Genomic DNA, 13,834 nt, shown 5'->3' on the forward strand with positions numbered 1-13,834 from the left:
CTCTTTAAAGGGCTTGTTTTTGTTGCAATGTGATCTGCCAAGTTGCGTGTATTATTTCCCCACACAGATAGTATGAGAGTCCCGTCCATTTCTACATGAAACTAAAAGCTAGCTGGGATTCCAAGTGTAAAGCAGTGTCTGCTGCATGTCACAGAACTATCTCTACCACAGGTATGAAAGCGGAAGCTCTGTCTATCCTCACAATGTTTCCTGGACCCCCCTTGTTGCTGTCCAGAGTGATGCACAATCTATATATTATGCTTATACTTGTTTAATAATGCTTTGTTATATTTTTTTTTTATTTTAATTTGTTACAAGCTGCTTCTCGGTAGTCATTTGATTATAATTGGCATGCAGAAAATAATCCTTTTTAAGTTTTATAATAGCTAAATGAAATTTAAGAGGTGCTGGATGCACAAGGAAAAGTTTATCAAAACAGTTTGTATCTACAACTAACTGATTAAAGTATTCTCTGCAACTATTAAATCTATTATTTCTGGTCATAGTGTCCTTCAAGATCTTTAGAACTGGTATATCTCAACCATTAATCTGGTTTTTATTTCTGGATTAGCAAATGGGAAACCATCTTTCATCTTTTACTCCTAATTGGAGTCCTCAGTTTTGAATGAGTTGATTATTGGAATGACCTAAACTGAAATGAAGAATATCTAGGAGCTCTGGCAGAAAAGCCTGTAGCTACTGAAAACTGATTATCCTTCAGCAAACTTGGGTTCCAGGTGCTTAGCTATTGTCTTCCCCTACTTAGTTTAGTAATTTTGACATTTTTTTAAAGCTTTGGCAGCAAACAGGTGCTGTTGTAATTATGTCATGTGAATGATTTTAAATAGATTTGTGTAGGATTTAATATAGGTTGTCAAATTTTTTAAAGACAAAATGCTTATAATTTGAAATTAAGGAGAACTACTTCTGTAAAAGGGTGCAGACAGGACCACCTGAGCTTTGACTTTGCATTTCCAAGGTGCACACTTCCTGCAGTCTGAATCCATGAAATTGGCCATTGTTAAAAACTATAGTTGCTACAGTAAATAACTATCCTGTGTTTGTGTGGAAATCCATTCCCCCTCCCACAGTTTACCTATGTGTAGAAAAGAGATACCATCCAAAAGGGGTATGGTGATTTAATATACACATGCTGCTCTGAGTGTGTTTGGGCAAGTGTCATGTTAAAGTGATTTGACCCAGGATAAGTGTCTTAGAAATTGCCATGTGCTAGTATACTGTTTCCTTTGTATCTGTTTTCTGAAGCTTTTCTGCTCATCTGTGTATTCTTGACGTAAGAGGCCCAAGGACCTTTCAGTCAAGGGAAGGGTGGAAGAAACGTGAGGTGCATTTATTCTCTGCAGAGCGAATAGAAATGCGGCTTTTGCGTCCTCAGCTCTTTGCCCCCCATTTCAGTCGCAGCAAACCCCAGCATATAGAAATATAAACAGTTAGGGCTGGAAGAGACCTCAAGAGGTCACATCTAGTCCAATCCCCTGCTCAGAGCAGGACCATCCCCAACTAGATCATCCTGGCCAAAACTTTGTCTAGCCGGGTTTTGGAAACCTCTAAGGATGGAGAGTTGACAGCCTCTCTGGACTACCTGTTCCAATGTTTTTCTACCCTCCTAGTGAGAAAATTCTTCCTAATGTTTAACTTTAACTTCCCTTGCTGCAACTTGAGAAAGCTGCTCCTTGTTCTGTCATCTGCTGCCACAGAAAACAGTCCAGCTCCATCCTCTGCAACCAACCTTCAGGTAGTTGAAGGCTGCTGTTGAATCCCCTCCATCTCCTCTAAACTAAATAAGCTCAGTTCCCTCTGTCTTTCCTGATCAGTCATGTCTCCCACCATTTTTGTTGCCCTCTGCTGGACTCTCTCCAATTTGTCCACTTCCTTTCTGTAGTGGGGGGGGCTAAAACTGGACACTACTCCAGATGTGGCCTCAGCAGTGCTGAATAGAGGGGAATAATCACTTCCCTTGACCTACTGGTAATACTCCTACCAATGCAGCCCAGTATGCCATTAGCCTTCTTGGCACCAAGGGCACACTGTTGGCTCATATTCAGCTTATTGTCCACTGTAACCCCCAGGTCCTTTTCTTCAAAAAAGCGTTGGTTTCTTTACGTGGTTTTCCTAGCTTAGAGCATGGGAATTTTTCCAAGACCAGTTTGAATAGGAAAACAGTTGATAGATCCACTGACTATTAGTTAAAAACAAATCAATAGTATTTTTGGAATAAAATGATCATGTTTTGATTTTGTCACTCTTAAGCTTGTATCTAACCTCAATCAGATCCTTGTAAATAGCTGTACCATGACTGCTTTATGATATAGACTGATGTATAAGTCGCATCTTTTGAGAAATTGTTATTTATGTGAGGAATAGTCTCTGTCCAGTTGCTAGCAATCAATGCAGCGGTTTTGGGCACCAAAAAGATGGATTAGAATTGTGATTTGTGCATACTTCATATCAAACTTAGTGTAAAAGTGGTGAAATTTCTTGTTGCTTTACAGTAAGTGAGATGTTGCTAGATAAATTGATATTATTATACCAAAAGGTTAGAATTTTTGTGTGTTGCATAGGGAAACACAATAAGATACTGGTTTATTGCAGGATCAAACCAATTTAATCAATCCATGGTGCTATTCTGAAAAAAAAATGAAAATCTCCAAAACATTTTGTCAGCCTGTCTACTTTTCAGTTGTGAAAACAATTCCTAATGCCAGTGATGTATTCTCTCCTTGCGCCTGCAGGATTACGAAGGCCAGAGCAGAAGAGTCAGGGGAATACTTGTGCGTGTTCACGTTTGCTAGCTCTCCTGTAGCCAACATCTCCATAGAAGTGAAAGGTACTCTTGGTTTTTCTCTTCTGAAAGCTAAGTGTTTGAGCAGTTTCCTTCCCTTTCTTTTCTTGGATCCATGTTGCTATTTGCCCTCTTTGGGTATATTCACTTTACAGGATTAACTCAAGTTGACCCATATTTCCCTTATTACCTATCACAAAGTAGAACGATTACTGTACTGTCATGCATGCAAGGCTAAGATTTCTGCGGCTGCCTGTGAATGCTTTCGTGGCATACTGTGGGGAGTATTTTGTCCCTTTTGGGATTGCTGAGTATAAAGGTTATGAACCCAGCATCTTAGAAAAGTAAACCCATTTGAAGTTGACCCACACCAGATTTTTGCTGGGGAGCCACATTTAAAAGGTGGCAAAGTATGGATGATCCTCACCAAGGATTGACGTTAGATTTCAGTTACTTCCCTTCATGGACACAGTTTTTTTCTCCTGCTCTGTCCATTTAATACTGAACTGATGTCTTTTATGAACTATTTTGGAGATTTAAATCGTTGGTACTTAATAGATTATGAATGTAATTTTAAAGAGAGGATCCAACAGTACAGTCAATTTATATTTTTGGCCAGTGGTTCTTTCTATTACTAACTAGCTGCATTAAACTTTCTATTCCTGTTTAAAAGGAAATGGCCCTGTCTAGAGACTCTACCATAACGGCGGTCAACTGTTTGTGATACACTTGCCACAAATTTGAGTCCAAACAATGAGAAAGTGCCATTATAATCAGCTACCACAACTGCCCAGTGCTACCAAATCCCATTGCCAGCAGGTTATGACAACAGCTGAATTTGTCAACAACTACCCTCAAAGCTCCCACAGGGCCAAACCCTCAAGCCAGCACCAGCTCTTCTCTCCTCACCCCCAGTTCTTGCCCCATTGCTGGGGTCCCCTTTCACTCAGTGTCCAGGGCTTGCGTGCCAAACACAGTGGCTGCCTGTGCCACTTGTGGCCTGTATGCCATGGGTTGGCTGGCACTGCTCTAACATATTCTTGTGATTTGCTTGTTTTGTTCACTTTGAATAATTAACAAAGCAATTGGCCCAGGCGAGAGAGAGAGAACTTTCCCCTCAACAGTAGCTACTGCTTTTTTCTCTGATCTTTTTCAGGCTGAACTCAGTGCATTAATGAAATACTGATTAGCTTTGTTAATCAAAGGCAGCTAAGAATCTTTGGGGGTCCAAATGCTAACAGTCAACGTGGGCATTCCTTGGCTTTTGTTGTTCTTTGCTTTATAAAGATGTCATAAACCAAACTAATTTGAATGTCTGGATTTTTGTTAGAGTCACTCGGTTCCAATCCTTCCTACACATTTCCTATTTAAAAAATGTAAAGGCTTGTACATGGCTTCTTTTCAGTCTGTCAAGAAGCAAAGGGAAACAGATCATTGTCTCCTAACTATTGGTATCCCCATTCCAGTTCACATAGAGTAGCCTCTGATTTGTCATCAGATAGGTTCCTGTGATATAGCATAAGGAAGGCCTTTGGTAAACAGAAATAGTTAACTGATACCTTAGGAATTTCAGACCTCTACCAGGAGACACAGCTTAACTGGACTACTAAATTAGTTGGGAAAGTGAAGGTGAGAGACCAGGTATTGCAACAGGGTCTGAGTGACATTTATTTGATGTTTAAAAAATAATAACTAGGAGTAAAGGGAGTTGCATCATCATTTTTAGCAAGTAAAGCAGTGGTATAGGACATACACTATTGCCATGCAAACAGAGGATTTTAATCCAGTTATAACAAGAAAAGTGGTTTAATTCCTGTCTTGATTCAAGGATTTCTTTTTGAAATGGCATCTGAGAGGGGATCTTAGCAAGGGTATCTAGAAAAGGTTGGACCTGGTGATATATGGAGTATGCTGGTTGCTGGCTTTCCAAGGAGCAAGTGAATTCTACATGCTATTGTGATTTTTTGAATTGTCACCGTAGAAAAATAGCTACAAAATTATTGTAATGCTCAGCCCTAAAACACCACTGACTCAAAGAAGAGTACAGCCTCTTTAGGACTAGGGGAAGAGAAAGGAAATGCACTTGTTTCAATCAGGAGTCTGTGAGAAGCAACCACAGATACATAACTCTGAGTAGGTAAGACTTGGGGCCAGTCTATTCCATCTGTTAGACAACCAGATTAATTTAGCTGTAAAACTGCTATCCTATTCCACTCTGTTCACGTGCCTGAAAACCTGTTTTCATGCTTAGGTACCTAATAAGTAGAAAAGGAAGGATATGGCCGTTTGTTGCTTTGTTTGAATTGCCTTAAGTACAAGGCATGCTTGTTTTTGGGAACCTGTAGATTAGGTGCAGTTTTTTTGCCTCTTATTCCTGCTGAATTTTCTGTTTAATGTTTCTTTATTAATATGCCCTTGGAATTAGGCTGCTTTGGGGATGATACTTACAGGCCATCTCCAGAGGAGGGAAATGTAACAATTTAGCTTTGATAAAGGACAGAAGATGGCCCCTTTCTGTTTAGAGCACTTTCAGAAGATGTAGGCTGTGCATTATCCAAAGTGTGGCTGCCATGCCATTCATGGGCAGTTAAGAACACTGGAAAAAAAAACCCTGGGAATCATGAGGAGTGGCAGGAGCATGGGATTATGGAAGGGGAAATCCTGTTTCCTGGATTGAACCATTGACACAAAGGGCAGAAGCATAAAAATAGTTAATTACACTAACCACTTTCCATAGATAATTACACATAAATATACATGACTGAGTACTCATTACCAATTATAAGTTAATGACTGTTAAGCACCACTCTTGGGAGAAGTGATACTTGCAGTTTGCACAGCAGTCAGTAACTTGGACTCATTGACCCTATTCTTCAGGCACTCTTTGTAATGCCGTGGCTATTCCTAGCCTATGCCGTTGTACAAATCTCTATAAACAGACAGGAATGTATTGGGTGTTGATGAAATGGGACTCCTTATCAAGTCTCCTGTAAAATCAAATTGTAGCATGCAAATTTACTTTGCCACTAAGCTTTCACACAATATATGTAATGATAACATAGGGCTATATGTAGGACAGTTTAAGATGAAGATTGCAAGATAACTACAAGCTAGGGTATCCAAGAATTGCATTTAAATTTGTTCTGTTCAAAGAGCTGATTTAATACTGCAAGAGTTATTGCATTAATACTAGAACTTGCATGGTCTCTTGCATAGAATTTCACTGAATCACATCCTCATGTTAGTTCTGAAATGAAGTATTGCTAATTTTTTATTTTGGAGGTGGTGATTAGCTTACTGCTCCAACAGTAAAGTTAGCCAGTGGAAAACTTTGTGGTACGTTTTCTGAAGTCAGGTGCATACATTTGCATGTCACTTTATACAGATAAACAATGATTCCCAAATTGGATCCGAGTACATGCACGTGACCACTTAATATTTAACTGACCCTGGCTGTGGTCAGATGTTACATCTATAGTATTACAGAAGTGCAGCGTATATGTTCATGCTCCCTCTGCGGTACAAAAATAGTTGAAGTGCCACAGAAATGTTCTTGGATGAAATGAGAGAGTAGCGGGCTAGGTAACTGTGCTTAGCTCAAACAGTCTTGGTTTGCAGTCTTTGTTGATTTGTCTCTGCTTCCTTGGGGCAAACTTCCTCTATGCAGGAATCAACATAAACAGTAAAACAAACACTCAGATAGCAAATGGTGTTTTCCCAGACCTAGAAAGAGTGCCCAGGCTTGGTTTTGTCACCAGGAGCCCACACTCTTCCCTGTCACTCTTGTTCTCTCCAGTAAACTTGCAGTCTCTTGGCTTCACTCAGGGTCCTCTTCCAGACCCCCAGGAGAGCAGCAACTCTGGCATGGCCTTTGAAGCTCATCCAAGAGCCTCAGAGCTCTCCCCCTCAGCTCCCTTGTAGGAGCCTTTTAACTCCCACGGGCCAGCTAATTACCCCATCAGCTGGCTCAGTCTTCTGAGGCAGGCTTACAATCAGTTTCTGCTTGCCTATAGTTGGGCTGCAGCCCAAGGGCTGTAGCCTACTACAGGAAGCTTCTCTGTAGTGCTGGGGGGGTTTTAGCACCACCTATAACATCTGTATGTTATGCTGTAATATATTGGAGGGAGGGGAGCTTTTGGTCGTCCCTTAGCCTCCCATAATGCTCCATTCCTCCTTCCAAAGGGGGAGCGAGAGTGAGGTTGAACACTCACTGAGCACAGCTTTGAAGGAGTAGGGAAGTGCTGCTGGCTGACTGCTCGCTGACTACCACTGTCATCAGAGCTGCAGTCCACCCCAAGATGGGCTGTCTGTGAGTGTACCGAAGCCCCCAATCCTGGGGGGGGCAGCTTTGCTTGCCACAGTGGTAGTGGGCTGTCAAATGAGCAGGTAGGCTGCTCACTGATAGGCTCCCCTTCCCTATTGTGTGGGTGGATGGGTGGGTGGAGGGCAGTAAGAGCCACAACCAAGCAAGCCACTGTTGCCCCCAGCCCTTGGCTGGACAATATGTCCCTGAATGCCTTGGCACTGATTTTGTAGCACTCTTTTTTTGAGCAGGGTGTGAATCTGCACATCTGTCCTCCCTTATAGTGCTGTTTTTGTAGCTCTTCAAAGTGCACTACAAATGTACATCTGGCCATGGCCCCTGGGTGCATGTGTATTGGATATTTATGCTCATAAATTAAGCATAGAACTGGTCGCTTAGTTTCAGATGTAACTTTGTAAATCTGGTCTTGGATATGAGTTCCTCCAGAACAAAATACTGATTTCTGGGACAACCTGGAATTGAACTCATTGTGGCATGTCTGCTGAAATGTAATCTAAGCAGCATCAGAGCTGCTGGACTTTTGTTCCCTTGCCTGTTTATAGCCTTTCTTTATGTCTGTCAGTCTCAATAACTGCTCCATGGGTAAATAGAGTCCAGGAACATGTGAATCACTTGTAAACTTGCACAGTGGATTTCAAACAGAACTGAATGTGTCTGGAAAACAAATTTAAAATAATGTTGTCAAAATTAGTCCCCCGACTTAACTATAACTACCTTTTTAAAATGAGAGGTAAGTAGCCATGTTAGTCTGCAGTTAGGCAGAAAGCTAGGAAGGGTGGCATCCTGGAGACCAACTTCTTCAGACCCCTCCGAACAAGTTTGTTTATAAGATGCCACCCTGCCCTGCCTCCTTTTAAAGCGAGGGACAGTGTTCTGCTTCCACCTCAATCTTCTAGCATTAAACTTCTTTTTTAAGATTATTTAGTCTGCAGTCCCACTCTTTAATGTTTAGCTTCAAAAAGCACATTGTTTACTCCTCTCCTTTTATTGGGAGCTGTAGGACTCGCAAGCTAGTTTGAATAAGCTTGTTAGAAAGCTTGTGATCATCTAACAAACGTAAAATGAACATAGAAACACTTATTTCATTAGTCTTTCTGTTTTGAAGGGTATTTTACATTCAGTAGAGGTGTGTTTTCCCCTTCCTTCATTCTTGCTTTTGCAGTGAAATGATCAGTAGAGGTCAGTCCAGTGTTTTGTCATCTGAACCTTGAGGGTGAGCCTTTGTCAGCCTAGATGAACTGTTTTTTAAGCTTATTTCTTCTCCTTGTTTGCAGTCTTTTTCAATTTTGCCCCTGTTCTGCTTGGGACAGGTTTGTTTCTGCTGAAGCACTGTCATTCAGATCTCAGCAAATCTCCAGAATAATATAAAATAGAGGATAAAATATTTCCTCTGGGGGAGGGATGGGAGGAAGAGTTAAAGGGTAAAAGGTGTCTGTGCATCATCCTTACACTTCTTGGCAACAAGCTTGTTTTTCTGCTTGTCCTGATCCTCTTTCCACCATAGCATACATGCTGCTAAATTGCTATAGCCACAACCCTGAGATGAGTCAGGAGCAGCTCCAACCAGAAGTTTCCAGTTCTTCATGTATATCCAAGCAGAGGAAATTCATAAGGATCAAGGCTCCAAAGAGGCTGTAAGATGACCCCATTGAAAGTAGAAGACACCATTCTCTCCACCTTGCCTTGCCACCAAAAGGAAAGCGCTTTGCCCCGAAGCATGAAAAAAATAAGACTTATTGCTTCTCTTTTTCCACCCACAAAGGATCCTTTGACCTCCCCTTCTGTCTCATTTATGTTGTTGGGGAATTAGCTTCTTAAATAATAAACTTGGGGTAGTCATCACTGGGTGCTAGCAGCCAGTTTCCAGGGGAATCATTTCTGAAGAACACTTACCTTCACATCCTCCCACTTCAGAGGCATTTAGCTTCTACATACAATGCCTGCACTTCTAATGCAATGCTTTGGCCTTGAGCCAAACAAAAGGATAAAGAGCCTTTAAGAAAATGAATGCTCCTTCCACTGACTCTTAGGCAGGAAGGTGTGTCTGTAATTCTCTGCCATGATCACTGGCTAGTCTGGCCCCAGCTGTTCCAGGAAGCCAATGCAGCAATTTTACAACAAAAAAAGAGCTCTGATCACCAGGGCTGTGTGAAGCTTTGGTCACTGATTCGATCCGGTGGAGATTTGGCCTGATTTGGCAGCTGAATCTCCGAATCCAAATTGAATCAGGAGGCCCTTTAATCACTCTGAATCAAATCAGAAGCCTCCAAATCAATTCAGAGACATTCAATAATTCGGATGTAGGCACAGCTTTAAATGCTTTTTCCTACATACGTCAAGATACCAGGTGGCTCATGAACACTGCGATGCTGGGATACATGGAGTGTCCCACAGGAGTGCAGGGGGGTCCCCAGTGCGCTTGGCGGTGCACCCAGAAGTGGACCAGAAGCACCCCTTGGCTTGGCAACTGGTGCCTCCTGGGTTAGGGGGCACCCAGGGTCCACCCGTGGCTGATTGCCAAGCCAGGGTGGGGCACGTGCTCAGCGGTGAACCCAGAAGTGGACTAGAAGTACTTCTGGTCCACTTCCGGGTTCGCTGCCGAGTACACCCTGCACTCCTCCTGTGGGATGCTTCATCCACCCCACCATTGCAGTGTTCATGAGCTGCGCCTGGTACCTCGAGGTATGTAGAAAAAACATTTAAAGCTGTGTCTATGGCTGAATCACTGATTTTTCCAAATCAGCATCAAATCTCCAAATTCAGATTCGGCTGAATCAAATCGGCGACAGTGATCCGAATCAGCAGTCTGATCTCTGTCCCCAGTTCAGTCATAATTGACTGTGGCCTGTTTCGCACACCGCTACTTACCACCCTCACAGAACTGCTGTATCTTGCAGTTTGAAGTTATCAGGGCAAACAGTATCTACGCTGGCAGAGTCCCCAGACTGGAGAGGTCCTGGCTAATCTTTTCCTAGTTTGTGGCTCAGCACCTGTCTGGATATGCCTGGCCATGACTTTAGATGCCCAACTTCTTGCCTTTTCCAACAAGAACTCAGGTTTTGGGTGGACAGGTCATACTCCATAAAAGGACTCTCCATGCCAGGCTCTAAAGTGTGTTACCGGGGGCATCCTTTGCATTTACTCTTTCAGTGTAGTACTATACCCTTGGAGAAGTGCAGAGAAACCAAATGAACTCTTCTAACCTACCAACTCATCCTCTTGAGATATCTCATACATAAACGCTCCTTTTAGATGCTTAAAATTTGATATATGCAAGAATGTTTTTACCCACTTCTACTCTTCCTAGTAAGTATTTTTAATGGGAATGTTGCAAAGGGCTATAGAAATTGGGCTATGGTTCTGACCTATTCTGCATGACAGCTGTTGATATACATCCAATTCTGCCTTTAGATAGGTCCATGCTGTTTTCATTTGTTTCCACTAGGAAGCAATGGGACAAATCCCTCTTTGAAGTCAGAAGCAGCATTGTAGGTCATGTTCGAAAGGAAATCCTTTCTGGAGTGCTCTGCAGACTTCCCATTTCAGCTGACTGGTACAGTATCTTCTGTGGTGGTTTACACGGTCTGCTTGAAGATGTGAGGGTGGTAAAGAAGTTCATCCCCGCTTAATGTGATCTTCTGCAGGAAAAAACTGTTTCTCTTTCATTGGCTTCAGTGTTTCATTCCACACTACGCTGTAAATGAAGAGATTTCTTACCCACAGCAGGAAAAGTGTTGCTTATATCAAGAATGTCTCTCCTGGTTTAGAATGTAATGAATTAAGTTTAGCCAAGATGTAATATTAAATTGAAATCTAATTATGACATGGACTGGTTTTTGTTGCTGTCCTAGACTTCATTTCAGAGAGGTCTGTTGCATTGAGGTATATAGTATTTTCCTCTCTTTATAGCAGACACCGAAGGAAAAAAATGCATAAATAATGATATTTTATAAAAAATGAATTATTTTCCTGCAAGGTGGTGAGGTAACGCAGAGGGAAAAAGCTTTAGCCCATTTTTACTGGGAAGGCAGCAGCTGCTGCATACGACTCATCCGCAGGTACCCAGCAAATCGAGGTCAAAGCTGGGTTCCAAGTTTGGGCGTTCCTGGCTTCCAGTGTGCTAAACACTGCTGTTCAGCTTAAATGAAAACTAGATCACGTATGAACAGAAGCTGTTTCACTCCATGCTTACCAAACCTCTCCCTTGCTCTGCTGGCTCTGGACCAGAACTGTATAAAATATCCCTTAAATTAGAGGAGGATATTTTCCTATTTCTGATTTGCTGACCCAGGTCAGCCAGGCTGGTCTGAAGTTCATTGCAGTAGGCATAGTGAAACGCACTGACAGCTGGTCAGAAGGTTAGCAAAATAAATATCAGGCTAACTTCTCAGCCATTCATGACACCAGCTAGCATTAGGAAGCTCTAGATTATTAATATTCCACACAATGCTCCCATCAGACTGCCTGCTAGAAATAGTCAAGGTCCTGCTGGAATTGGAAATGACTGCTGCATAACTATGCCTAGCAGTGAAGAAAGCAGAATGTATTCTTGTCACTCAGGCTCTCTTTGGGATAACCCAGCAAAGTTGTCCTTTCCTTAAAGGACTGTAATTATCTCCTGACTCTAGGAGAATGCTAGGTCACCCTGCAGCTGGCATGATGGTGTCCTAGAAAGCTTCTCCCCAGCCCTGGTTTTTTTTTTCCTCACAGGTTGCTGGTGGAGTAAAAGTGGGCCAGCGTTAGCAGTGCTGATTTACTTCACCTTCCTCCTCTGCAAGGCTCTGCTCTGCTTCTCTCTGCTGATCTATGGCATTGAAAACTGTGCTGACAGATGGAGACTGTGTGAGGCTGCAGTTTAAGCCGATGAATCCTGTTTCTCCCTTTCCTAATGGGAGTAATTTACAGTCCCTCTTGATTTAATCCTGTGATGTCAGCTTTGGGACTGTCACCTTGCTGCCTGGTAGTCTGTCTTTTCTGCTTTCCAGCCCCTGCCTGTTGTGTTCAATAAAATGGGACATAATCCTTGCATAGCACACCCTAAACCAATGCAAAACGCACAAGATCGTCTCTTGGGCTTGCTATGGTTACTTATCTCCTTCTATTACCCCATGGCTGTTTCCCAAATTTAATGGCGAAGTGTCCTTCATAACAGTTAAGGGCCTATGTCACAGGCCCTTGCATTGTGCTTACCATCTTTCAGAGCAGATGATGGAATTCCCTTCTTCCTGCAAGAACTGATGTCCTGTTGTCCAAATACCTCATCTCTGTTTGAGGTTGTAGGCTGTGGACTATCTCCAGGGATGGAGGCTGCAGATGGAGCCTGGTCCTCGCATACAGCAGAACACTAACCCTCAAGCAGATTTTACTGATCTCTTAAAGACCCTCCACTGTTTAAAAAAAAAATATATATATATATATATATACACACATTTGTCTTTGGAACTTTGCCTGCCAGAAATAACTATACTCTAAAATCTTTAAAATGGGGTTAAAACAGTCCTTTGAGTATATACTTTGAATATAACTCTAGAAGAGATGGTTAGATCTAACATAGCCAGACCTTCTCTGTAGTATGAATTCCAGGATGTCACTCAGTTCTTGTCTGAGCTAGATCATCTTTTAGGGAGGGAAAACCATCCAATCTTGAGTTTAAAAATGTCACTGATGGCAAATCTACCACAACCATTGGTAAGTGGTTCCAGTAGTTAATAGTCCTATCTTTAAATTGTCTTATTTCTAAGCTAAATTTGTCCTGATTCCATTGCCAGCTGTTGGATCTTGTTTGACTTTTGAAGAGCCCAGTATAATGTGGTTATAAACTGTTTTATGGCATTTCCTGTTTAATTGGGCTTCTTTGGTAAAAAGATGCTGTAAATCAAAATGAGAAGGAAAAAAAAACACTTAAAGGATTTTTTTCCCCCCAAGTGTCAGAACCTACCATTAAAATTGGAAAATTTTGTAGTGGTCAGTGTTTGTTAGTGATCTGATTTGAGGTTAGCCACTACCTCTTCTGGGTAGTATCCAGTGTGTATTGATGTGCTAAACCAGTTTTGTACAGTAAGAGCCTTCCTTGCTTTGTTTTTGTTTTTGTGGCTTAGACTGAGCCTGGAAGTCAGACTCCTGTAGCCTAAACTGGTTCTGCCATCGAATTCTCTTTCTGGCCTTGACCAGTGACATGGTTTGTGGTCTGTCTGCATCTTTCTGTCTAGGATCTTTGTTAAGCTCATCTAGATCCTAGGTTTACTGTTTATAAAGTATTGCTACATGCCATATAGGGGCATACCAGCGAATGATCAAAAATCTGTCTGGATGGGAATGTGGATCTGAAATGCTGTTCTTGCACTGATAATCAGCTAGTTTCTTCCCGTGAATGAGGCAAGTTTGGGTGTTGCAATGCCCACCTATCCTGGAGTTCACCAATCTAGCCTAAGCCTATTTTAAAGCAATACTGTTACATTTGTCGCTTGACTTTCAGAAAAGAATTTTGCTTGATAAATTCATAAGCTTTTTCAGATACTTTAAATGCTCTCTAACACCCACCTTTCCTTTTTTTTTTTAATGTAAAATAGCTGTCCCTGTTGAAATCATGGGAGCTTCATTGGCTGCTAGTTCTGGCTAACAAGAACATTCATAAGTTGCAGCATAATTATATTTGCTAGCAAGGGCCCTTACTTTGTCCAGTACTTTTGGAGGCAGTGCCTATTCCA

The 13,834-nt window shown here is 41.9% G+C and overlaps 1 protein-coding gene across 1 annotated transcript in view; it reads left to right on the forward strand.

Moving 5' to 3' along the window:
• Positions 1-13,834, forward strand: part of NPTN (neuroplastin) — a 94,308-nt gene that overhangs the window by 62,023 nt on the left and 18,451 nt on the right. Inside the window, exon 3 of the mRNA XM_090028760.1 lies at positions 2,754-2,848. Coding sequence (XP_089884886.1) covers positions 2,754-2,848 — 95 coding nt within the window. The remainder of the gene's footprint in view (positions 1-2,753; positions 2,849-13,834) is intronic.

This window comes from Crocodylus siamensis, chromosome 15, assembly GCF_052110815.1.
Source record: "Crocodylus siamensis isolate JL-2025a chromosome 15, ASM5211081v1, whole genome shotgun sequence".
In the NCBI taxonomy this organism is placed as follows: domain Eukaryota; kingdom Metazoa; phylum Chordata; order Crocodylia; family Crocodylidae; genus Crocodylus; species Crocodylus siamensis.